At 42.4% G+C, this 27,278-nt stretch overlaps 1 protein-coding gene across 1 annotated transcript; it reads left to right on the top strand.

Annotated features, from left to right (window-relative positions):
• The first annotated feature begins 276 nt into the window (after positions 1 to 276).
• ACTR6 (actin related protein 6) lies at positions 277 to 26,866 on the top strand. The gene is made up of 11 exons (XM_040344332.1): positions 277 to 506; positions 7,926 to 8,043; positions 12,640 to 12,708; positions 13,673 to 13,796; positions 13,881 to 14,016; positions 14,186 to 14,242; positions 18,390 to 18,488; positions 18,563 to 18,641; positions 21,332 to 21,503; positions 23,425 to 23,563; positions 26,583 to 26,866. The coding sequence occupies exons 1-11, from the start codon at positions 346 to 348 to the stop codon at positions 26,710 to 26,712; spliced, it is 1,284 nt and encodes a 427-aa protein (XP_040200266.1). The 5' UTR covers positions 277 to 345; the 3' UTR covers positions 26,713 to 26,866.
• Positions 26,867 to 27,278: the final 412 nt, after the last annotated feature.

Here is a 27,278-nt window from a genome sequence, read left to right as displayed (position 1 = left end):
TTTATAAACAATGGATTGGTATTTGGAGCTCTGTATCTTTAAGTGTCTACAGTAAAATCATAGCATAATGTAAGATATCATAGAGGGGGATGTATGTGTGACAACTCTCTGTAATTATTTATTACATTATGATATATATATAATTTGTCTCTGAATGTCTGATAGCATTCCCACTGATTTTGAACTGTCTGATGACTCCTCCAGCCGTCAGGCAGATGCGCTCTGTAATCTGATCGGCCCGCGCACTCAGCGTTTCACTTTACGGCCGTACAGTCAAAGGAACAGGCAGCCGCTCTCAGACTATCTATACCCGGGGAGGTGATCGCAGTCCTCCCATTTCCCACAATGCAGCGGGGAGAGCGGCGCCAGAATCGTACGGCACACGTCACACAATTCCCGGATGATCCGTACACTGTATGCGGGGTTTCCAGGCCCGGGATGACCACCTTGGTGCTCGATAATGGGGCCTACACCGCGAAGATCGGCTACAGCCACGGAGAGGTCAGGTGAGAGAGGACCGGAGCAAAGAGCGCCCGCAGGCGGATTACCATAGAGTTCACCCAGAGCGGCCTGTCTGCTGTACTGTCTATCCTGCTGCTCTCCACTCTCACTGACTGCTGGGAGGAGTGATGGGGCGTACAGCTGTGTGTGTGTGAACTATATGATGTCTGCATGTATCCAGGACAACGTCATATTAAACACTCAGTTTTTTCAAAGCATTTGAAGCAGCTGATTTGATCGACTACAGAGCCTTCTTCATCTCTAAATCCTTGCCTGTGTTCTTGTTTAACCACTTCAGTACCGGGCACTCTCGCCCCCATCCTGCCCAGGCCAGTTTTCAGCGCTGTCACTTTAAATGACAATTGCACATTCATACAACGCTGTACACATATGACATTTTTATAATTTTTGAGATTTAGAGCTTTCTTTTGGTGGTATTTATTCACCACTGGGCGTTTTAGCAAAATATAAAACATAAATGTATTTATTCACTGATGGGTCTGCACCGATTATCAGTGTAAACAGTGTGCCGACAGCCTTGCTGGTTATCAGCCCTCCTTTCCTTACACAGGTCTGCCAATAACCATCAAATCTGTTTACATGTGATCAACTGTGATTGGACACAGCTGATCACATGGTAAAGGGTCATTGTGATTGGCCCTTTGCCGCGATCAGTCCAAAGGACACGGGGGGGGGGGGGGAGATGCATGGTTCTGGGAGGATGTCCATGGACGCCCAGAACGAGAGAGTCGCACTGTAGCCGCCTTTCAGGCATTAGCGCGGTCATGGGGTGGTTAAGTTGGTGCCATGATCACAGTCCCATGTTTCCTGTTTCAGGGTGACTCCTTTCTCTTGCAGCTTCCTATAGATCCACCCTTGCATGTAGTGACTGAAGTTGCATCTACCCACACTCTGTGCATCAATAGAAACACACAGCATGATGGTCTAGGACAGGGGTAGGCAACCTCGGCCCTCCAGCTGTTTTGAAACTACAAGTCCCATGAGACATTGCAAAATCACGACTCATAGAGGCAGAGGCATGATGGGATTTGTGGTTTCACCACAGCTGGAGTGCCGAGGTTGCCTACGCCTGGTCTAGGATGCCAAGATATTTGTCTTTCTCCAAGCTGACAGACTAGTTTCAGACTGCACTGTCCACTGTAAATAAAGGAAGTTCAGGGAAGCAGGCTCAGAGCAGGAGCCAGCAGCCTTGAAAGTTGTAAACGGCAAGTGCTGAAGTAACAATTTAAACAAATAGTTTACAAGGAGGGAATGCTTATTTTACTGTCCCCAATGTTTTGAACTAAAAAATACTGAGGGTTTAATGCTCTTTTTAACCACTTAATCACCAGGCCTATTTTGGCACTTTTCTCCTTCATGTAAAAATCACATTTTTTTTGCTAGAAAATTAATCAGAACCCCCAAACATTATATATATTTTTTTTAGCAGACATCCTAGGAAATAAAATGGCAGTCATTGCAATACTTTTTGTCACACTGTATTTGCGCAGCGGTCTTACAAGCGCACTTTTTTTGGGAAAAAATCACTTTTTTGAATTAAAAAATAAGTCAACAATAAATTTGGCCCAATTTTTTTATATATTGTGAAAGATAATGTTACGCCGAGTAAAATGATACCCAACATGACACAGTTAAAAATTGCGCACGCTCGTGGCATGGCGTCAAACTTTTACCCTTAAAAATCTCGATAGACGACGTTTAAAAAATTCTACAGGTTGCATTTTTTGAGTTACAGAGAAGGTCTAGGGCTAAAATTATTGCTCTCGCTCTAACGATCGCGGCGATACCTCACTTGTGTGGTTTGAACACCGTTTTCATATGCAGGCGCTACTCGCGTATGCGTTCGCTTCTGTGCGCGAGCTAGGCGGGACGGGGCGTTTTTAAAATTTTTTTTTTGTTTTCTTATTTATTTTTATAATTTTTTACACTGAAATAATAAAAAAAAAATTATCACTTTTATTCCTATTACAAGGAATGTAAACATCCCTTGTATTAGAAAAAAGCATGACAGGTCCTCTTAAATATGAGATCTGGGGTCAAAAAGACCTCACATCTCATATTTAGGCTTAAATGCAAAAAAAAAAAAATGTTGCTTTAAGAGGCTGGGTGGGACTGACGTTTTGACGTCACTTCCGCCCAGCAGAGCTATGGGGATGGGCGAAGGAGATTTTTCCTTCACTCGCAACCCCAGTGAACAGCCAAACGGTCCCGATCCCCTCCGCCCCTACCGACGGCTACGGTAAGCGGCGGAGGGCGTGGGAGGGGGGGGCCCTCTCCCGCCAACGATAACGCCGATCTCGCGGCGGAGACTGCCGTTATCGTTTACAGGACCGTTGGCACTAAAGATGGATACCTCGGTTGTGGCAGCAGCTGCTGCCGTTACCGAGATATCCATCTTTAAAGCGGGAGTTCACCCATTTATAATTTTTTTTTTTTTTTTTCTCCCCTTAGATTCCTGCTCGTTTTGTCTAGGGGAATCGGCTATTTGTATTAAAATATGAGCTGTACTTACCCGTTTTCGAGATGCATCTTTTTCCGTCGCTTCCGGGTATGGGTCTTCGGGAGCGGGCGTTCCTTCTTGATTGACAGTCTTCCGAGAGGCTTCCGACGGTCGCATCCATCGCGTCACTCGTAGCCGAAAGAAGCCGAACGTCGGTGCGGCTCTATACTGCGCCTGCGCACCGACGTTCGGCTTCTTTCGGAAAATCGTGACGTGATGGATGCGACCGTCGGAAGCCTCTCGGAAGACTGTCAATCAAGAAGGAACGCCCGCTCCCGAAGACCCATACCCGGAAGCGACGGAAAAAGATGCATCTGGAAAACGGGTAAGTGCAAAATTTTCATGCTTTTTTTTGATGGGTGGGGGTGCTCCAGCCCAACGGTATTTGGTCAGAATCCATACACTAGACAAACAAAGATTTGGGGTTCACACCCTAAAAAATGCATTAAAGATGGTGCTGCCATAAGACAATACAGACAGGAAAAAAGATTACAGCGCACACATGCAAAAATGACATTTAACTAAATATGGGGATTTAGTTATGTCATAAGGCCATATAGTGCTAAGCCCACTATTATATGAAAGTACCCCATTATCAGTGGGTCCTACGCTATCCATAGTATGGAAGATTCTACATCTCAACCATGGAAGAAATACACTCTATATGGGAGCACTAAAGGACGACTCCTATAACACAGGTGGTCACAAAGAGCCAATGATGATGATGGGGGGGGGGGGGGGGGGTGCTCTCCAGAATTTGGTCAGAATCCATACACTAGACAAACAAAGATTTGAAGGACGAACCCTAAGCCCTGGTTCACACTGGGTACGATTTGGAACGATTTGAGATGCGATTTGACATGTCAAATCGCATCTCAAATCGGCGGCAATTGTCGGCAATGGCACTGTCCTAATCAGTGCGACGCCGCATCTGCGATTTCAAAAAGTAGTTCCTGTACTACTTTTTGCGATTTCGGGCCGCGATTTACATTAAATTGCGGCCGAAATCGCGGCAAAATCGCGGTAAAATCGCGCATTTTACCACGATTTTGAATTCGCAGCAGTGTGAACCTAGGCTAAAGAATGCATTAAAGATGGTGTTGCCATAAGACCATACAGAAAGCCCGAGGGCTTTCACACTGAGGCGATGCGCTGGCGGGAGACAAAAAAATCTCCTGTCATCAGCATCTTTGGAGCGGTGAGAGGAGCGGCATGTATACCGCTCCTTCCCATTGAAAACAATGGGAAACCGCGGCAATACCGCCCGCAATGCGGGGGTTAATACCGCACCGCTAGCGGCCGAATCCCGGCGGTATAGCGCCACTATTTTTAGCGGCGTTATACCGCCACCGCAGCTCCTGCCTCAGTCTGAAAGGGGCCTAAGGGTTGGATTACTAAAGGCATATTGGCTATTGCAAGTGAACTATTCGCTGAGCTTAGTGCATGTAGTGAAATTTAACTTTGGAAAGAATAACTGATCGTGTGCAAGGGAAAAAAAATGAATTTTTGCTTGCACATGATTGAATGATGGTAGTCAGCAGATATTTACCCCATTCACTAAGCTCTGAAGAAAATTCCCCTGCAAAGTGCAACTTCCCTCACAAAGCAAAGTCTGTTTACTTTTAGTAAATCAACCCCATACAGGGGGCACTACTTGGAAGGTAGTGATACTGTATCAGGCAATTCCATATGGACATCACTGAGGCGGTCCTGATTACATGCACAAAATTATTCTCACCTTACCTGAACCTCAGTTTTTAAACATTCTTAAAAAATTGAGGAAAAGGATGGATAGAGGGGTACATATGCTTCTGTCACCAGGCTGTTCATTTCAACGTATTTCAACCCTTCTAACTGCCAAGGATGGTGCCATCTTAAGCTGGCCATAAATGGTGCAGAAAACACACACACACACACACACACAAACTGACCCAATTTTCCCCATCCACACAATCAAGGTGGATGGGGGAATCTCTCTCACTGTGTCGTCGTATTCTGACACCTCAGTGCTGCAGTCTATAGCCTGCAGTGCTGATCGAACAGCTTTTTTCCAACATCGGCATTGACCAGAAGTCAGTTGGGTCCTGCTGAGCTGGCTGAATTTCAATGCATGTATAGCCAGCTTTAGTCTCTATTTACTGTATAACTGCAGTTTTCATGGTGCTGTACATGTGATCGGCTATGACACCAGCCTTTTGGTGGCTTAAAAGTTTGGATGTGAGCTGACATTAGCACACGAGCAACGGTGACAGATCTCACAAAAGGCATGCCTTGATTGTAGTACAGTGCCTTGAAAAATTAGGGGAAGGGATCACCGCTTCAGGTGGATGTGTGTATATGACACTTACCTCAAGGTGGAAGCAGCAGGTGCAGGCTAAGCATATAGCAATTAACCACTTGACCACTAGGCACGTAAACCCCCTTAATAACCAGACCAATTTTCAGCTTTCGGTGCTCTCACAATTTGAATGACAATTACTCAGTCATACAACACTGTACCCGAATGAAATTTTCGTCCTTTTTTTCACACAAATAGAGCTTTCTTTTGGTGGTATTTAATCACCGTTGGGTTTTTTATTTTTTGCGCTATAAAAGAAAAAAGACTGAAAATTCTGTAAAAAAAAATAATTTTTCTTTTGTTTCTGTTATAAAATTTGGCAAATTTAGTATTTTTTCTTCATTCTTTTGCATAAATGTGAAAGATGAAGTTACGCCGAGTAAATAGATACCCAACATGTCACCCTTCAAAATTGCACACGCTCGTGGAATGGCGCCAAACTTTGTTACTTAAAAATCCCCATAGACGACGTTGCAGGGTATTGCGGAGTGTTGTGGGGTATTGCGGAGTGTTGTGGGGTATTGTGGGGTATTGTGGGGCATTGTGGGGCATTGCAGAGTATTTTGGGGTATTGCAGAGTATTTTGGGGCATTGCAGAGTGTGGGGGCATTGCAGAGTGTGGGGGCATTGCAGAGTGTGGGGGCATTGCAGGGTATGGGGGTAATATTGCAGAGTATTGCACAGGGAGGGAGGGATGGATCTGTGACTGCATGTGTCACAGATCCAGCCCGCAGCAGCAGCTGCTGCTGCTTCCGCTCTCTCCCCTCTCCTCTCTCACACTGTACCGTTCGGTACAGAGAGGAGAGGGAGGAACCGGCGTCATCACATGACGCCGGTTTGTTTACTAGTGATCGCTCCGTCATTGGACGGAGCGATCACGTGGTAAACCGCCGCTATCAGCGGCGATTTACCGTGATCAGCCGGGTCCGGAGGACACGGAGACTCCCGTGTGCGCGCCCCACAGGGCGCGCGGGAGCGCGATTCTAGGAGGATGTACATTGACGCCCTCCTAGAATTAAGCAACCGCCTTGTAGACGTATTTCGTCTATAGGGCGGTTGCTAACTGGTTAAAAGAGGGAGGTCTGGACAGCCGCACAAAAAAACACTTTTAGGCCCCATGCACACGGGACGCCGGTGCAAACTCTGCTAAACACACGTTTTTAAAGGCTAAAACGCGTTTCCGTTTAGTTAAGAAACATCAAGTGGACAATCCACAACTTGTGGCCAGTTGACGTGGCAGGTGACGTGGCCAGTGGACAATCCACAACTTGTGGCAGGTGACGTGACCAGGTGATGTGACCAGGTGACATGGCCAGTGGACAATCCACAACTTGTGGCAGGTGGCGTGGCAAGTGGACAATCCGCAGCTTGTGGCAAGTGACACGCTAAATACAAGTACACTGCTGCTCCCTCAGCTGCTTCTCACTTTGGTCTCACAAAATGGCTGAAATGGTTAAATAATACTGATTTTTAGCTTAGGGAGGGTCATCATTTGCCATCATTTTTGAGATTTCTAATGTAAAAAAAATAGGTCACCTTTAAAAAACGATTATAAATTAAATCGCGGCAAAATGCCGGTACCGCGTTTTGCCGCGTTTAGCGTCTGAAACATGAAAACTTTTGCGTCTGAACCCATTTTTTTGCTTCTGAAAAAACGAGGATAAACGGAACTGCTGAAAAACGTGACTGTGTGCATGGACACATAGGATAACATTGAATGTGTTCAGGGGCAGTTGAAAAAGCTGTCCAACTGCCTCTGAACACGCGTTTACCAGTGTCTCGTGTGCATGGGGCCTTATTGTACAAAATAACAAAAGCACACCCTGCTGTGGTTTGTACTTTTGTTATTTTGCACAATAAAGGCTTTTTTATTGGAGTGCGGCTGTCCAGACCTCCCTCTTCTAATTGCCTTGAAAAAGTATTCATACCCCTTGAAATTTTGTCATCTTGCAGCCAAAAACCTAAACCTATTTTATGTGATAGACCAACACAAAATGGTGCATAATTGTGAAGTGGAAGGAAAATGATAAATGTTTTTCAAATTTTTTTTCACTAATAAATCTGTGAAAAGTGTGGCGTGGATTTGTATTCAGCCCCCCGGAGTCAATACTTTGTAGAACCACCTTTTTGCTGCAATTACAGCTGCAAGTCTTGGGGTATATCATAAAACAGGGATATGCAATTAGCGGACCTCCAGCTGTTGCACAACTACAAGTCCCATGAGGCATAGCAAGACTCTGACAGCCACAAGCATGACACCCAGAGGCATGATGGGACTTGTAGTTTTGCAACAGCTGGAGGTCCGCTAATTGCATATCCCTGTCATAAAAGAAGAAAAGAGCCAGCTGCTCCAAATAGTGTACATTTGGCCACATTTTACAACCTACTTTTACTAGTTGTGTCTCTCATGGGCTTAAAAAAAAGATCTTTTTGAGGTTGGATTATTTTCTAACAACTGCCACTAATTAATGATTTCTGTAGTATTGGTCGTTAAGGCACAGAATTTAATTTGTGTTGTTACAAGAAGATGAGACATTCCTTTTAACATTTCTTTCCTATTTTCAGTGTCATTCCCAACTGCCAGTTCAGATCGAAGACTGCCCGTTTAAAAACATTCACAGCGAATCAAATTGATGAGGTTAAGGATCCATCTGGCCTCTTTTATATTCTTCCATTTCAAAAGGTAATTGTTCTTTTTGTCTCGTTGCTAATGTTCAGTAACCACAACAGACCAGTCACTAGTGGTGTATCACAAGGCTCTGTGCTAGATCATGTTCTATTTAATCTACACTCACCGGCCACTTTATTAGGTACACCTGTTCAATTGCTTGGTAGCACAAATTGCTAATCGGCCAATCACACGGCAGCAACTCAATACATTCAGGCCTTTACATGTGGTGAAGATGACTTGCTGAAGTTCAAACTGAGCATCAGAATGGGGGAGAAAGCAGGTTTAAGTGTCTGAACGTGGCATGGTTGTTGGTGCCAGACGTGTTGGTCTGAGTATTTCAAAAACTGCTGATCTACTGGGATTTTCATGCACAACCATCTGTAGGGTTTACAGAGAGTGGTCCGAGAAAATATCCAGTGAGCGGCAGTTGTGTGGATGAAAATGCCTTGTTGATGTCAGAGGAGAATGGGCTGACTGGTGTGAGAGGATAAAAAGGCAACAGTAAGGCTGGCCATACATTATACAATTTTCCTATTCAATTTCCTTTAGCTTTACCTTCAAATATGTAGTGCAGGGGTCTGCCTGATTGCATACAAATTGAAAATGTTTAGGTTTAAACTCATATTGTATGGTTTTGGTAAATACAAAAGGGAAATTGTACAAGAAAATTGTATAATGTATGGCCAGCCTTACTCAAATATACCACAAAGAATTAAGGCAGTCCTGAAGGCAACTTGGTACTAGCAAGGTGTACCTACCTAGTAAAGTGGGCGATGAGTATATATGTAAGTGATATAACTAAAGGTTTGTGGGCAAGGTATGTCTTTTTGCTGATGATACAAAGGTGTCTGTAACATGGAACATGATTTGGCATTGCTGGAAGATTGGTCAAAGAAGTGGAAACTGCAGTTCAATGTGTCTAAATAAATCTAAAAATATATACCTAGGGGGAAAAGAACCCCTTAATAGATAACACAATTGGAAATATGGTGTTGGCCAGCACTGCAGTGGATAAAGATTTGGGGGTACTTTATTTCAGATGATTGAAAATGGTGTGACCAGACAGCGGGGAAAGCGAATAGAATTCCAGGATGTTTCACTAGAGGGGTCGCCAGGTGGAGGAAGGAGGTCCTAATTCCCCTATATAGATCTTTAGTTAGACCTCATTTAATTACTAATGAGAGTGCAAAATCTGCCGCTGTGCATGGTAGCCAATCGGCTTCTCACTTCAGCTTGTTCAATTAAGCTTTGACAAAAAACCTGGAAGCTGATTGGTTTATATACAGAACTGCACCAGATTTTACACTCCCCGGTTTTGTAGTAAATGGACCACCCTTTGTCCAGTTCTGGAGACCTCACTTACAACAGGATAAGATGGAACGAGTCCAGAGACAGGCAACAAAATGGTGAAAAGTCTGAGGGATAAAACCTCAAGACATCAGGAACTTAAATAAGTTTACTTAACCACTTCCATACCAGGCACTTACGCACCTTCCCGCCCAAGCCAATTTTCAGCTTTCAGCGCTATCGCACTTTGAATGACAATTGCGCTGTCATGCTACACTGTACCCAAACAAAATTGGCGTCTTTTTTCCCCCCACAAATAGAGCTTTCTTTTGGTGGTATTTGATCACCTCTGCGATTTATTTTATTTATTTTTTTTGCGCAAAAAGACTGAAAATTTTGAAAAAAATTACGTTTTTATTTTTTTCTGTTAATTTTTTTCTCTTTCAATTACGGGCACTGATATGGCGGCACTGATGGACACCGATGAGATAGTACTGATGGGCACTCATGGGCGGCACTGGGCACTCATAGGCGGCACAGATGGGCGGCACTTATGGGTGGCACTGATGGGTACTTATGGGTGGCACTGATAGGTGGGCACTGGGAACTGATGGACACTGAGGGGTGACACTGATGGATCCATGTTGTCAGTCAGCGCCCATTTGTGGGCACTGATTGGCATTTTTTTTATTTTTTACTGCCCTTTTTTTATTTACTGACTTTTTTATTTTTTTTATTGCCCCTTATTTTTATTTATTTTTTGCCCTTCCCTGGTGGTCCAGTGTGGGCATCCGAGGATGGACTGCGCTGATAAACAATCAGCGCGAACCCCCCCTGTCAGGAGAGCCACCGATCGGCTCTCCTGTACTCGCGTCTGTCAGACGCGAGTGAGAAAGAGTCGTCAACGGCTCTTCCTGTTTACATCGAGATTGGACACGGCTGATCACGTGGTAAAGAGCCTCCGCCGGAGGCTCTTTACCGAGATCGGAGATGCAGGGTGTCAGACTGAAACCCCGCTTCACCGATCGCCGCGCTGCGCGCCCCCACTAGACGTCCAGTCAGGATTTCAGAACCACTTCCCGGACGTCAATCTGCTATTGACCGGCGGTAAGTGGTTACAAAAAGTGTTTTTTTTTTTTTTTTTTTTGTATTGCCACGTTTCCCTGAAAATAAGCCCTAGTTTAAAGTGCTTGTAAAGTGCTAGAATTCACGTTATTACAGTATTATATAACGTAAACTGTGTGTTTCTGTAATCTAACTGTGCCAAATCCCTTTGGTATATCGTTGCACAGCGCTCAGCTGACCTCCCGCTGCTCTTCTCCCAGCTGCCAGCGGGGGATCTTGGATCTGCAGTGCTCAAAGTGGGGATGAGCAAGGTATTTGGCACAATTAGATTACAGAAACATACACTGTTTACATTATATAATACTGTAATCAAGAGCATTCTAGCATTTTACAAGCACTTTAACTCAGTTTCACTGGTAATTCCTGACAGGCAGGGAGGGAGAGGGGGGGCAGAGGACAACACATGGCATAAGACCTACCCTGAAAATAAGCCTTAGGCCGTGTACACACCAGCAAACATGTACGATGAAACCGGTCCGCCGGACCGTTTTCACCGTACATGTCTGCCTGGGGCTTTCTGTACGATGGCTGTACTAACCATCGTACAGAAAGCCGCGCGTAAACAATACGCGGGGCGTGTCCGCGCCGATGACGTGGGCGGGCCTGCCAGTTAAATGCTTCCACGCATGCGTCAAAGTCATTCGACGCATGCGAGGGATGGCGGGCGCTCGGACATGTACGGTAGGTCTGTACAGACGACCGAACATGTCCGAGCGGGCAGGATTCCAGCGGACTGTTTTAAAACAAGTCCAGAAATATTTGTCCGCTGGGAAAAGGCCCGGCGGGCAAATGTTTGCTGGAATCCTGCACGCTCGGGCCTACACATGACCGAACATGTCTGCTGAAACTGGCCCGCAGACCAGTTTCAGCAGACATGTTTGGTCGTCTGTACGGGGCCTTACTGTGTCTTTTGTTGCCAAAATATATATAGAAGACCCAGACTTCTTTTTGGGGAAACACGATTGCACCAGCGATCAGCAGGTTACTGATACCATGCAGGTCTCCTACACACTGTCAGTGTATCTGCTTGCCCGTACTTCCTAAAGGGCTCCACAGCGCCGTGGTATTTTATTAATAACTACAAACCAACAGCCGCAAAGAATGTCGGGGTTTGTTTGGACACGAGCTGTGCGTATGAATGACGTAGTCATTTGGGCCTAGCCCCGCACTGCTGCACTGTTTTTCAAGCAGTGCCAGCTAGTGTGGGGAACTTCTCCCTGTACTGCTGACACAGGGAGGGCAGGCTGTGGCTGCAGCACTGGGAACATGTTGCATGTTCTACCCTAAAATCGGGTGGGACGTGTATCCTTTTAATATGCACAGTCTGGAGGAAAGAAGGGAAATGGGAGAGATGATTGAAACCTTTAGACTGGGTTCACCCAATTGCGAATTGGATGGAGATTTCCCAACATCCAATTTGCATGACAGGAGAGTGTGACCAGCTCTCAATGAAGCCGGTTCATACATCTCCAAGGCGGCCAAGGAGCTGATTGCACAGGGGTCCTGTGCATCTTTTGGCTCCATTTCATGTCCGAATTTAGGCAAAAATGTGTCCCTCAAATGGAGAACAAGAACGCACCGGACCCCTGCTGTGAGCCACATCTGCAGTGTGACCCCAGCCTTGGATACATCAAGAGAGTGAATAGAGTTCAGGAGGGAAGTATTTTCAGTATGAAATCAAGAACAACTCCAACTAGCAGGAGGAAAGTCCAAAACTAATCTTGGAAAGTATTCATTTACCAAGAGGAGTAGTTGCTGCTTGTTATAGACTTCCAGCAGAGGCATGGAGTCCGTCAACAGTAAGTGGATTTTAACATGCTTTGGAGAAACCTAGATCTAAACACAGACAAAAAAAACCAAAGGTTATTTGTGAATAAAAAAAATGTGGTAGGCTTGCTTTTGTACTTGGACTTTTTTTTTCTGCAGTCACTCTTCTAAGTGAAAGCTTGTCGTATTGAAGAGGAACTCCAGTTTCATTAAAACACTGATTTGATCATTTCTGTAATCAGATGTTTTTAATAAATCACCTTTCCATTTTAAATAATGGGTCCTTGATGAAATAAAATGCCACATATGGAGTTTCTGTGATTTATAACAGTTGTTGATGGTAGTTCATTTACTATATACAGTTGAACTTGTGAAACCAATGTTCTATATGCTTCAGCCATTAACAAAATTGTTATTTTATGATAACAGGGTTATTTAGTGAACTGGGATGTCCAAAGACAAGTATGGGATTATCTTTTTGGAAAGGAAATGTTCCAGGTAAGTTACCTTTAAAAAATGTATCCATGGAATTGTGAAGAGCTCTTTTTAGGCCACAGGCATGTTATTGTAGCTATGATACAACCTACTGGGTTCCTGTAAGCCAGGGGTGTCCAAACTTTTTTGAAAGAGAGCCAGATTTGATGAAGTGTATGTGTGTGTGCCGACCATTTTGCCTGACATTCTTTGAACCATTAAAATTCGGTCTAAGTGTGTTTATTCAAGCACTAATACACTACCCAACAAGAATTCTCCTGCCTTTGTGACACTGTGTGGTGAAGAGATGAGCTTGGGCGTGTTGTTTGGAGATGCCGTATTTATCGGCGTATAACACGCACCTTCACTTTAAGAGGGAAGTTTCAGGAAAAAAATGACATTTTAAATAAAGAACTGTGAAGCAAATAAGGGTCAGTGCCCATGAATGCAGCCCCACCGTTGCTATGCCTTACCATTGCTATGAATGCAGCCCCACCATTGCCATGAATGCAGACTCGCCAGTGCAGCCTGATTGATGCCCACCTGCAACCTCAGATGGGACAGGGAGGAGGCGGGACAAGCACCAACAGATTACATACGAATCCTGTTTTCACAGCGACCTCTTTAATACAAAGTCCCGCCTCCTATGATGGACAGAACAGTCGTCCAATGGCAGCGCAGATGGGACTTCCTGTTACAGTGGCCATTGTGTAAACGGGAAACTCACCTGTACATATGGCACTCGTCCCGTCTCCTCTAAAGCAGCCAGCATGTATATCTTTTGTGGGCCCCTGCGCTCAGAGATTTGTAAGGGGCCACAAAAGATATACAAATTACCAGACGAGACGTCAAAAAGCCGGAACACAGGCCGGACTTTGGACATGCCTGCTATAAGCTGTATGTATGTCCTATTGGGATCTAGTCTAAGCATTATTTTCTTGTTATTATTCAGTAGTGATTAACTTTTAATATATGTTGTCCTGAAAAGGTAGACTTTGGAGAAACAAGCATCATCATCACTGAGCCATATTTTAACTTCAGTTCAATTCAAGAGTCGATGAATGAGATTTTGTTTGAAGAATATCAGTTCCAGGCAGCTCTAAGAGTGAACCGTGAGTATCTTCTCATATTTTAGTCTTATGCTTTGCTTTACACTAGGTAAAGTATTTTAATGATGTTTTTACCTTCTATTGAAGCTGGGGCTCTCAGCGCACATAGATACTTCCATGACAACCCATCGGAATTATGCTGCATCATCGTAGACACTGGCTATTCATTCACACACATTGTACCGTACTGCCGAAGCAAGAAGAAACAAGAAGGAATAATAAGGTGGGTTGTTGGAGTGACTTGGCACAATCATTCGGAAAGAAATGGCATCTTGTCACTGTTGCTGTAAAAGTCCTGGCAAAGCACATACATTTCTATATTAGATCCAGCATCACAGTTTGGTATCAGCAATACTTAGCTTTTTTTTTTTTTTCACTGTTTTATTTTTTAGAATCAACGTGGGTGGTAAGCTGTTAACAAACCATCTAAAGGAGATCATCTCATACAGGTACATCTCATACACTGGAAATGAATATCTTGCATATGTTTTGTGTTTCTCTGCACACCTTTTTCTGCCACAACAAAAGTGTCTTCTTGATGACCTGACACCTGTGTATTGCTTGTCCACTACTACTGCTGCTATAAATATTAGAGGAAAGGAACACTGGAGGTATAGTTTAAAGCAGGGTAGGCAACCTAGGGCCCTAAAGCTGTTGCAGAACTACAAGTCCCATCATGCCTCCGGGAGTAATTGTAACTGCCAGCCTTGCAATGCCTCATGGGAAATGTAGTTCCACAACAGCTGTAGGGCCCCAGGTTGCCTACCCCTGGTTTAAAGTGGTTTAAACTCTCTGTGGTAAGTTACACCTACAGGTAAGCCTAGATTAAGACTTACCTGTAGGTGTTTGCAATATCTCCTAAACCTACACGGTTTAGGAGATATTTGCCAAAAGGAATACACCGTTGTCTACGGCGCATGCGCACCGTAGACAACAGCACAGGCGCACTGAGAATGACGGCTTTCTCAATGGTTAATGCTGGCTTTGCCGGCTCGCATGCGTGGAGTGACGTCTTCGCCGCTCTGGCCAATCACAGCGCCAGATTGGCGATACCTGGAAGTAACCTTCCGGAGTGATGTCTGTGGCCGGAGGGGGAGACGAGGACGGCTTCGGGGGCTTTGATGCTAGTCATACTAGCTCATTATGCCTTTGTCTTGCAGGTTTACAACTGCTTTAAGGAAACCTACAAGCTGATTTTGCCTATACAAACCAAATGCTTATTTGTTTGGGAAAAATCACAACCAAAAGCTGATTGCTTGCTACTGACAATATACTTTTTCTCTTCTTCCTTTTTTTTTTTTTTTAATATGAGGCCTCTTTTGCTGTAGTATCACAAACCTGGACATTGTGCGTTTTTTTTTTTTTTTTTAATACAGGTGTAGATGGAGCATAAAAACATGCACTACTTTTATAGTCTGCAGGTGAAGCTTAAAGGGTCACTAAAGGAATTTTTTTTTTTTTTTTTTTTTAGCTAAATAGCTTCCTTTACCTTACTGCAGTCCTGGTTTCATGTCCTCATTGTTCGTTTTTGCTCTGAGGTTGCTGTAATTCCTCTCTGTTCTGGACACTTCCTGGTTGTCTGTTTCCTGATCACCACAGTACTGGGAGATTCTAGTTTCATGTTCCAAACCATCACTTCTCTATGGCTCTGTGTAGCACAGAGGCAGGATAACATGCAAAAACGAAACTAAAAAACTACAGGAACATTATATGATTGATTTTTATCTATTTTTAATCGTTTTTAAAAGGAATCGGTTAACTATGATGTCTCTATACCCTGTAAACGGTAATTTCAGCAAAAAAAAAAATGTTTTCCTTTACAACTCCTTTAAGGCTGTTTTCACATGTTTACCAGACTATTCTTAGTCGCTCTGTTGAAAACAACCATGTAAAGAACTCAATAGCACAAGCTAAAATTTGCATACATAAGTCAGAGAATTAAACTGTCCCTGCCTGCCTGCTCAGAAGGGGTCCTTTTTAGAATTTCAGATTATAGGGCAAGCCGCTTCTGTGTTCCTCTTTTAGAACCCATAGAGGGAGATTTACTAAAACTAGTGCACACAGAATCTGGCGCATCTGTGCACGGTAGCCAACCAGCTTCTAGGTTTTAGCCCACGTTCAACTGGGGCTGTTTTGAAATGCAATTTGAAATGACATTGCATTTCAAAGCGCCGGCTTTTGCCAGCAACTGCACCGTCCGAATAAGTGCGACGCCGACTTTGAGGCGTTGCACCGATTCCCAAAAGTAGTTCCTGTACTACTTTTGGCGACTTTGGGGGGTGATTTGAATAGACATCTGTGCATGAACCTGCACAGATGTCTGTCAAATTGCTGGTTAGAAATTGTGCAAGTTCAGCTAAATGCACATGATTTCAAACCAGCCCTCAGTGTGAACCTGGGCTAAGGCTGGATTCACACCTATGCAGTATTAGTGCTTTTTGCATTTCGCAGATTTGCGTTCCAGCCCATTTAACCACTTAAAACCCGGACCAAAATGCAGCTAAAGGACCCGGCCAGGTTTTGCGGTTCGGCACTGCGTCGTTTTAACAGACAATTGCGCGGTCGTGCGACGTGGCTACCAAACAAAATTGGCGTCCTTTTTTCCCCACAAATAGAGCTTTCTTCTGGTGGTATTTGATCACCTCTGCGGTTTTTATTTTTTGCGCTATAAACAAAAATAGAGCGACAATTTAGAAAAAAATGCAATATTTTTTACTTTTTGCTATAATAAATATCCCCCAAAAACATATATGAAAAATTATTTTTTCCTCAGTTTAGGCCAATACGTATTCTTCTACCTATTTTTGGTAAAAAAAATCGCAATAAGCGTTTATCGGTTGGTTTGCGCAAAATTTATAGCGTTTACAAAATAGGGGATCGTTTTATTGCATTTTTTTTTTTTTTTTACTACTAATGGCGGCGATCAGCGATTTTTTTTTTTTTTTTTTTTTTTTTTTTTCATGACTGCGACATTATGGCGGACACTTCGGACAATTTTGACACCTTTTTGGGACCATTGTCATTTTCACAGCAAAAAATGCATTTAAAATGCATTGTTTACTGTGAAAATGACAGTTGCCGTTTGAGAGTTAACCACAGGGGGCGCTGAAGGGGTTATGTGTGACCTAATATGTGTTTACAACTGTAGTAGGGGGGTGTGGCTGTAGGTGTGACGTCATCTATTGTGTCCCCCTATAAAAGGGAACACACGATCAATGACGCCGCCACAGTGAAGAACGGGGAAGCTGTGTTTACACACAGCTCTCCCCGTTCTTCAGCTCCGGGGAGCGATCGCGGGACTCCAGCGGCGACCAGGTCCACTGGTCCTGCGGTCACGGAGCTTCGGACCGGGTCGCAGGAGCGCGCCGCGACCCCATGGCTGGGCTTAAAGGGCAACGTACATATACGTTGATGTGCCCAGCCGTGCCATTCTGCCGACGTATATTGGCGTGAAGGGGTCCTTAAGTGGTTAACATGGTTTCCTATGGAACCCGTTCTGTAGAGCAAATCTGCAAAATGCAAAAAGCACTAAAACTGCAGAGGTGTGAATCCAGCCTTATGGTCAAAGCTTAATTGAACAAGGTAATTGGTTACTATGCACGGCTGCACCAGTTTTAGTAAATCTTACCATAGTGTTTTGTGACACCAGTGTCATTGGTGCATCTTTTACTCGGCCTCAATGATTTTGTAACATGTTACATTGGAAGTGTGCAACTCGCTTTTCTACACACACAAAAAATTGCATACAGACAAAGTGGTCCTTATTTCATGTCTGAGGTTTACAACAACTTTAAATATGAACAAAGCATATCCCTCTATAGCAGGGGTCTCAAACTGGTGGCCCTCCAGCTGTTGCGAAACTACAAGTCCCATGAGAAATTGCAAGGCTGACAGTTACAAACATGACTCGCAGAGGCATGATGGGATGTGTAGTTTCGCAACAGCTGGAGGGTCACCAGTTTGATACTCCTGCTCTGTAGTGTGTGCTTGTCTCAATCCAGTGCACTAAGTGTAATTTCTGTCTGCTGCTTCATTCCTCTGCTATCTGCATGATTTACATCTGACAAGTTTTCCTGACACCAAGAGAAAAAAGGTGACAGGGAGGGATCTCCAGCTGATTGACAGCCTCAACTCTGTTCCTGTGTGTTGTATGAAGGGTGTGTCTCTTCCTACCAATCAGCTATCCTCACTGAGCATAACTTCAGCTCTTCACCCCCTGTTTTTCAGAGCTGAGAGATTCTGTGTAAATTCTGCACTTTGGATGTAGAGCTGCAGATAAACAGATGCAACTTGCATAGGGGGATTTGTTTAATCTCTGTGTATCACCTGAGGCCAGTCCCTTCACTGAGTATATGTAAGGGTTTCCAACAACTTTACCAGTGTTATTTCCTTATTGAAGACACTCAATAATGTATTTATCTACCAGATTGATATAAAACTAGATATTTTGTATTAAGATTATTTCATAACTGAGGACAAGCGTGACCCACTTCTACTTCCCCAGATCCCATAGCTTGTAAAGGTATGCATGCATGCAAGCCTTGGTGGTACAACAATATTGTTCTGCTTATTTGTTGTAAATGTTTATTTCTGCAGACAGTTACATGTAATGGATGAGACGCATGTTATTAATCAAGTGAAAGAAGATGTCTGCTACGTGGCTGCTGATTTCTATAAAGACATGGAGGCTGCAAAGTATGTATCCTGAGAAAAAGATTGCATTTGGTCTGCTAAGACTGCCGGAACTGACAAAATGTTTTGTTTTACAGATTAAAAGGGGAAGATAATTCTCTGATGGTGGATTACGTACTTCCAGATTTCAGCACAATCAAGAAAGGGTATATTAAGGTATGTTGTTCTTGTACCGCCCCTAAGTGTAGAGCCCCTCAAACGCAGTGCGCCTTTTACAAAAATCAAGGGGCAAGCTTGACCTGGCTGTTGTGGGCAACAATCTGATTTTAGTACAGTATAAGAAGCTATTTTCTTTGGGCCACAGGGACATGCTTTTCTATACCCACTGCCAATTATGAGACTATCACTATGGTTTCCTATTACTATCAGCCATGTTTCAAATTGTGTAAGTCTGTTTCACACGGACTTTAGCTGCTAAGAGCAGTGTGAATTGCAAGCTTTTTATAAAGAATTTGCAGAGCTTTCATCAAGCTTTGTTGAAGCTTTTAAAGTGCCATTCAGCTCCAGTTTATAAATGTTGAACACAAATTCTAATAGGAGTGCTGATTGCCACTTTAAACAAGCTTCTAGCAGGCTTCAGTATGACTTGAAGCTAGTGGAAAACCTGCTAGTACCTTGTTTAAAGTGACAATCAGCATTCCAAAAAGATCTTTGTATAACATTTTCAAACAGAAGCTAAATGGCACTTTAAGGGGTTGGAGAAAGCTGCTCAATGTTTCCTAAAAGCTTGCTATTTACTCTGCTTTTATACAAGCTAAAGCCCATGTGAAACAGGCCTAAGACCAGTGTTTTGATAGCAAGTTTCAAGTAGCTTTCTAGAAGCCTTTAGGGCTTGTTTGCACAAGGGGCAGTAAAAGTGGTTTAGATGTGGCTTTACCACCCCCTTGCTGCCCACATAAGGCTAGGGCAGTGGTCATCAACCCTGTCCTCAGGGCCCACTAACAGGACAGATTTTATGTATTAACTTGGGGAGATGCAGACTAGAATACTGCAATCACTGAGCAGCAAATGATATCACCTGTCATGTATTTCAGTTATCTTGCAAACCTGGCCTGTTAGGACAGGGTTGATAACCACTGAGCTTGGGCATGCAGCCCTGACTATACATGTTGTACCAAAATTAAGAGGCATGTCACATTTAGGTGGGCAGTACCGAGTACTAACTTTCACTCTAAAATAGCTGCTAACAAGCTTCAAGCAGTGCTGAAGCCTGCTAGTGTGTAAAGTGACAGGGCACCTAAGCTTGTTGAAAACTCAGCAAATGCTTTGTAAAAGCTCGCTACACTTAAACTTCAGAAGCTAAAGCCTGTGTGAACTCTGTCTAAAAGGATAGCTACAGTGCCTTGAAAAAGTATTCATACCCCTTGACATTTTACACATTTTGTCATGTTACAACCAAAAACGTAAATGTATTTTATTTATGATTTTATGTGATAGACCAACACAAAGTGGCACATAATTGTGAAGTGGAAGGAAAATGATAAATGGTTTTCAATTTTTTTTCTTTACAAATATGTAAAAAATTGTGGCGTGCATTTGTAATTGGCTCCCCTGGGTCAATACTTTGTAGAACCGCCTTTCACTGCAATTACAGCTGCAAGTCTTTTTGGGGATGTCTCAACCACCTTCTTGCTTTTAGGCCAAAAAGTTTAATTTTGGTCTCATCTGACCAGAGCACCTTCTTCCACATGTTTGCTGTGTCCCCCACATGGCTTCTCGCAAACTGCAAACAGGAATTCTTTTGGCTTTCTTTCAACAATGGCTTTCTTCTTGCCGCTCTTCCATAAAGGGCAGATTTGTGGAGTGCACGACTAATAGCTGTCCTGTGGACAGATTCTCCCACCTGAGATGTGGATCTCTTCAGCTCCTCCAGAGTTATCATGGGCCTCTTGGCTGATTCTCTGATTAATGCTCTTATTTCCTGGTCTGTTGGTTTAGGTGGACGGCCATGTCTTGGTAGGTTTGCAGTTGTGTCATACTCTTTCCGCTTTCCAATGATGAATTGAACAGTGTTCAGTGAGATGTTCAAAGCTTGGGATATCTTTTTATAACCTAACCTTGCTTTAAACTTCTCCACAACTTTTATCCCTGACCTCTCTGGGGTGTTCCTTGGCCTTCATGATGCTGTTTGTTCACTAAGGTTCTCTAACAAACCTCTGAGAGCTTCACAGAACAGCTGTATTTTAGACTAGGTTCACATTGAATGAGGGTTTCAAACCCGCATGTCAGTCCGACTTCTGGAGCGATGTAGTGCAGGTACTACATTTTGGGAATTGGTGCAGAGTCGGCGTCGCACCGATTCGGATGGTGCCATTGCCAGCAATAGGTGGCGAATTGACATGCCAAATCAAAACGGAACACTGTAAATGTGGGCTTATTCTAATATTAAATTACACACAGATGGACTCTATTTACTAATTTGGTGACTTCTGAAGGCAATTGGTTCCACTAGATTTTAGTAACGGGTATCCGAGGAAAGGGGGCTGAATACAAATATACACCACACTTTTCACATATTTATATGTAAAAAATTTGGAAAATCGTTTATCATTTTCCTTCCACTTGCAATTATGTGCCACTTTGTGTTGGTCTATCACATAATATGGAAAATGTCAAGGGGTATGAATACTTTAAGGTCATATCCCCTTTAACAGATGCAGGGAAATGGATAGTTTACGCAGCTCAATGACTACCAGATGCCTAAACATAAATAAACATTTTGTGCCAGTCTTCATCTGATTGGAGGTTGATCAGGATTTCTTTACATTTGGGGACTATAGGCGTTTTGATCTACTTGCTTTGAAATCGTAGCAAGAGGTTTACTGATTGATGTGATCTTTCAACAGCCAAGGGAGGAGATGGTGTTCAGTGGAAAGCCAACAGCCGGGGAGCAGATACTTCGTCTAGCTAATGAACGATTTGCAGTACCAGAGATACTTTTCCACCCGTCTGATATAGGAATTCAAGAAATGGGTATTCCAGAAGCCATTGTGCATTCCATTAACACTCTTCCTGACGGTTAGTGTGCATTTAATGTCCGTCTGTCTCCATTAGGAAACTAATTGAAAGAATAGGCACCTTTTTCCTTTCTAGTTAGTTCACATGGAATATAGATCTACTATGCTGTTGATTACTAATTAGAACATATTGGTGTCCTAAAAAAATAAATAAGCTTACCTGGGACAGCTGGCATGGTTCCAGGACTGATCAGTAGTACCCTTTTTATTTCAATTCGTATGATACGTATTACTGGATGTATATGGTCACTTTTTCTGAATATGAAGCTTGCTCAGTGACTTATCCATGATTAATGTTGTTCATTTGTCCAATGGCATAAACATTTGTGTGGCTTTTTAAATTGTAATCCTGTATATTTCAATATTTAAAGGATTGCTGGATATATTTTAATTCTGTACCCCCCCCCCCAGAGTTCAGATAACAGCTTGTGCACATCTATATACATTACTTTACCGGTGCACAAGGCAAGACTTCCTTTTGGAGAAAGGGGGGAATGGCTAATGCATGGCTGTTTTTCTGCTATGGTATATTCTTAAAGGAGTTGTAAAGGCAGAAGTTTTTTTTTTTATCTTAATGCATTCTACGCAGTAAAATAAAAAGCTTTCTGTGTGTAGCAGCCTCCCCAGCACCCCTTAATACTTATTTGAGCCCCATCTCTGTCCACGAGTCCCTCCGCCGTCCTGGACTCTCCTTCCTGATTGGCTGCGACACAACAGTGCCATTGGCTCCCACAGCTGTCAATCAAGTCAGTTGGCCAACAAGAGAGATGAACAGCAGTTCTGTGTCTAAATGGACACACAGAGCTGCAGCTCGACTTGGGTGCCCCTACCTATAGCAAGCATATAATATATTTTTTTAAATGAGACTTTACAATCACTTTAAGAAGATTGCTAGATACAGGCCTTAGAGCAGGGGTAGGCAACCGCGGCCCTCCAGCTGTGGTAACACTACAAGTCCCATGAGACATTGCAAGGCCCTGACAATCACAGGCATGACTCGTAGAGGCATGATGGGATTTGTAGTTTCACCACAGCTGGAGTGCTGAGGTTGCCTACCCCTGCTTTGGAATATCACATATTGTACAACATTTTCCAGATTTACAAAGTTATCTGTGCTTTCAATAAAAGTAAGTGTATGAATATCAAAACATGAGCGCTTTTTTTTTTTTTTACTGTAACAAACATGTCACATACACACTGTCATTCATATTTCTTTTTATGTTTACATGCACGTTTAGTTTGAATGCTCTTCAACAGGTCTATTTGATATGATGGAGTTCATCTGTTTTCATACTCATTGATCATAAATAAACAAATAATCTGGTTGTCTCAAGACGCAATACATGTGAACATTATTTAGTGAGAGCTTGCCCTTTCCAAAAGGAGTATATAGCAATAGGAACTGCACTACTATACGTTGGATGCTGTAGATGTGCTATTATATATATTTTTTGAGCCCATTAATATATATATATATATATATATATATATATATATATATATATAATAAGGTAAAATGTATAATTTGCAACTTTTGAATATTGTATGAAATAAATAAGTAAAACCCACTTGCTGCAGGTCAGCCTGTCTATTAATTTTTAGTAGTCAGATGGAGACTTTGGTGTGTGTGTAATAAACAATAAGCCAAATTCATTTACCTATCACACCGTGATTAGCAGAACTCCCCTTTGCCAGCTGGTTATTTAAACTTCTTGTGCACAGGGATAGGCTCTGTAGGAGGGGCTGAGCCGTCTGCTACTTGCTGCCAATTCTCCTAGGTGGCAGGGCATACAGTATACCCAGGAGTCTGTGTCACCCCATGAAATTTTAGGTTTTTCGTACAAATTTTTCTTGATCCGTTTCTATTTTGATCCACTTTTATATTACTTAAACATTTGTTTTCCTTTTTTCCCCCACAATAGAAATGCAGCCTCATTTTTATAAGAACATCATCCTTACTGGCGGAAATTCCCACTTACCAGGATTTAAGGATAGAGTGTATTCAGAGGTGCGAAAGCTCACTCCTACAGACTACGACGTGTCTGTTATTTTACCAGCAAAGTAAGTATTATGTGTTGGAGCATGGGACACTGAGAGTTTGTTGATGTGTGATCATCCCTTCATTGTGTCTCTAAATACTGCATTATGGTGACTGCATCGCCAAGCAGCCTTTTTTTTTTTTTTTTTTTAAGCGGTTGCTCACCTCTCACTAGTTTCTTTGCAGTCTTGCTGAATCTAGTAGTGTGTACAAGGCTTTACTTCAGCATTTTGTCACTTAACTGAAAGTATTCAGATTGCAAATTCTGGTTGGCTAGTCCTGATTACTTGTTACAGGACATCGCGTATTAAAGCAAGAAACAGCCCTTCAACTAGCCAGTATTTATTCCTGATAAGTTTCCTTTTAACTCTTTGCTGTTGGAGCCTTTTTTTATTTGCTACATAATGCAACTAAAACAGGCCAAAATATATATTTTCCAAAAGCAGAGACCCTGTAACAAACGATTTGCAGTTGCAATTTTATATTAAACAAAATGTGTGTTGCTGTTTATCAAAGGTATATTTTCAGTAAAAAAAATTAAAACACACACTTATTTTTTTTTTTTTTCTGCTCTCGAAACACAAAGATGCCCATAGACAACGATTTGAAAGCCTCTACAGTTCATCAATTTAGAGTCAATTATAAATGATGGTCATAGAATTAAATAAACCACTTACACTGGGGCATTGACAGTCAATAGTAATACAGTAGTTAATTATTCCCGGAAAAAAAATGCTAATAATGGTTCCAGAGGGCCCAAAAAAGCCCTAATTTAGTGCGCATCTCATTTCTTGGAGTGATGTCCAAGATAAATCTGGATTGTTTTACCCAGAGATTATGTAACAAGCATTCAGTAAAACGATATAGCATGAGTTCGATCCAGAGCCCAAGTTCAGCCATGACAGAGTGTGATAAAAATAATATTCTCTTGTGTTCACATGTCTTAAGCCTAGTGCACATGGGACAAATGTCAGTCGGTTCAATAGAAACTGGCCGACATTAGGCCCGTGTACAGCAGCTGGTCCAGTAAAAGCTGGCCGGCTAAAATGGAGGGCTCATGACTGACAAACGTCTGCCAATCAGCGCTCTTAGCCAATGGCAGACTGTGATGCTCAGGTAATGGTTGGGTAGTTTAAATTGGTGGCTAAGCAGGGTATGTACTTTATCTGACTATACTTATCCTTTAAGGCATTTATGCATTTACATATATTTATCTTGCAAGTTTATCTTTGTCCCAAATAAATAAATAAAAAATCAGACAATTGTGATATGCATAAATATATATTTTTTTCCCCCCTCCTCCTCCTTTGTAAAATTTGCTTACCCCTGTGTTCTGGATCTTTCACTTTTTTTGACGGATTTAACAAAATGGGCTTGTAAAAAAACAAACACAACCTACACGTCCCATGAATCACTGTGTGAGACAAACTTAACTCACCTGTCATATTACAAAAACAATTTTTTTATTTGTTTCGTTCTCTCTGTAGGCGCCATTCACTAAAGCTTTAAATACAGCAAGAAAAACACTTCTAAAATATTGCATTTGCTCTTTTAGCATTAAAATATGCAAGAAGGCAATAGCGAATGCATATCAGAGACCCCGCCGGCAAAGTAAACAAAGATGCAGGGCCACCCAGGTGCCGTCGATGAAGTCACCTGGTTGGCTGTGCCCCTTTGTTTACTTTGATAGTGGAGACCCTGAGATCCATTAAATCTTTCTGGTATGGATTTGGGGGGGGCTGCCGCCCCATTGTGCGTTCCCCCCCCCCCTCAAAATTCATACCAGACCCAAATGGCTTGCGGGTGAATCCCCGCTGGTTTTTGTTTCTAAATGTCTGGGCTTTCTTTCTTTACATTCAGCCGTCCGCTAAGAATTCCCACCGCATAAAACGGATAGCTTGCAATATTTGGATCAAATGAATCACGTGATCCAAATATCACATGCGCTATTGCTTTATGAATTAAGCCCCCGTCTCACTATCTTGCTCTATCCATCTCTCCCTGTATCTGTCTGCAGGCCTGAAACACTCACATAGTTGTCAGATAGGCAGCAGTGGTTGTGTCTGTGCAGCTGCTGTGTCCCAATAGACAGAAGGGACTGCCTGCAGATTATCTGTACCAGCTGAAGTTGGGACGGAGAGCAGAACTATTAGGGCGACTTTGGTTGCACACAGTGCTTTTTGAAAGGGCTGTTACTGATCAACATTTTTGTGTTAATCTTTTTTTATTTTATTTTTTATCGATTAATCGACTAATTTCGATTAATTATAACGCACATACAGATCCAACTACTTTTAGCTGATCTTTTTGCAGGTTGATTCCCAGTGCAGCTACCAACCACTGGAAAAATGGATAGCAGGATACAAAAAAAACACACAAAAGCATCGCTCAATGGGAATAGCATTAAAACTTAATTAAAATTAATATTGCACTGGAGAAAAAAATCGATGTAGCTACATAAACTGTAAAAATGGTGCGAGTAATACCAAACGGTACCAAAAGCAGTCATAAAAACATGTAGCTAGGTATAATACTGGTATAAAAATGTGTACAACGATGCCACTGCTGAATACAGATGAGGAGAGGTTAACATCCCTCCATCGGCATGTAGATGTCCCGTGAAGGGAACTATGACAACTCCCAGTGGATGGTTGTAGAATCCCAGGTTGATAGAGGGAAGTGTAACAGCCCTTGCGTGTGGCAGATAGTAAGGTCCCGCCGGCATGTAGATATGAAGGCACGGCAAGCCCCGCCGGTGTCCGTGACGTCACCGGAACTCCCTGAAGGCTCGGAAGCCGGCGGAGAGGTGAGTACCAATCAAAAGAATTTTGATCGATCAAAAAAAATTAAAGATTAATCGATAAATTAATAGTTAATTTCCACAGCCCTACTTTTTAATAAAGAGTCCACAGGAAAATAAAATGGTAAACTAACCCTTTCAAAAAAGTAAAACATTTCATTTGGATATGGTGTATACAATTCTCTTCATACTATAGATATATTCACATTTTTGTACCACTATTTATTCCCTTTTTTCCACAGCCCTATTTCTTATTCCTGGGAGGGTGGAAAGTTAATATCAGAAAATGATGACTTTGAAGACATGGTAGTGACAAGAGAGGACTATGAAGAGAACGGGCACGTGATCTGTGAAGAGAAATTTGATATTTAATTTATTCTTTGTGTACAGGTTGACTTTTTTTTTTTTCTTTTATAAACCATTTTAGTAATGTAAATAGGAATCATTTCATGAACATTATTTATTAGATTTTGATAACTGCCAGTGCTTCTGTATTTGTATGAATTAAAAAGCCTTCTTTAAATGGTCTTGGAGTTGAATGTATCATTTGTTTGTTTAGACTAGAGATAAAATCCAAGATATCAGCTTGTAGGGTAAATTACCTTTGGCTGTCCACTAAGGACTGGTTCACACCTATGCAGTTTGCATATTGCGTTTTTTCAATACATGTTATTGATCCATTGAAGTCTATGGGACCAAAAATCAGAAAAAAATAAAAAATCCTTGGCCTTTTCCATAAAATGCACAGATTTGAACTACATCCATAGGAAACCATGTTAAATGGACTGTAGTGTTTCTGCAAAACTGAAACACACTAAAAAGTGCATAGGTGTGAACCAGGCCTTACTGCATATACTTTAATGAACAATCAACTATCATGAAGTTGGTAAAGGATCCTGCAACTGGTACTAAATTACAATTTATTCCTAAAGTGTGGT

Source organism: Rana temporaria, chromosome 3 (assembly GCF_905171775.1).
Source record: "Rana temporaria chromosome 3, aRanTem1.1, whole genome shotgun sequence".
Classification (NCBI taxonomy): domain Eukaryota; kingdom Metazoa; phylum Chordata; class Amphibia; order Anura; family Ranidae; genus Rana; species Rana temporaria.
Note: the sequence above shows the minus strand (reverse complement) of the source record. Positions and strands in the feature narration are given on the sequence as shown.

Coding starts and splice junctions, on each gene's coding strand:
- ACTR6 (XM_040344332.1), top strand. CDS start 346: ATGCAGCGGGGAGAGCGGCGCCAGAATCGTACGGCACACGTCACACAA. Junction 18,642..21,331: donor TCAAGAAAGGGTATATTAAG/GTATGTTGTTCT, acceptor ATCTTTCAACAG/CCAAGGGAGGAGATGGTGTT. Junction 23,564..26,582: donor TCTGTTATTTTACCAGCAAA/GTAAGTATTATG, acceptor TTTTTTCCACAG/CCCTATTTCTTATTCCTGGG.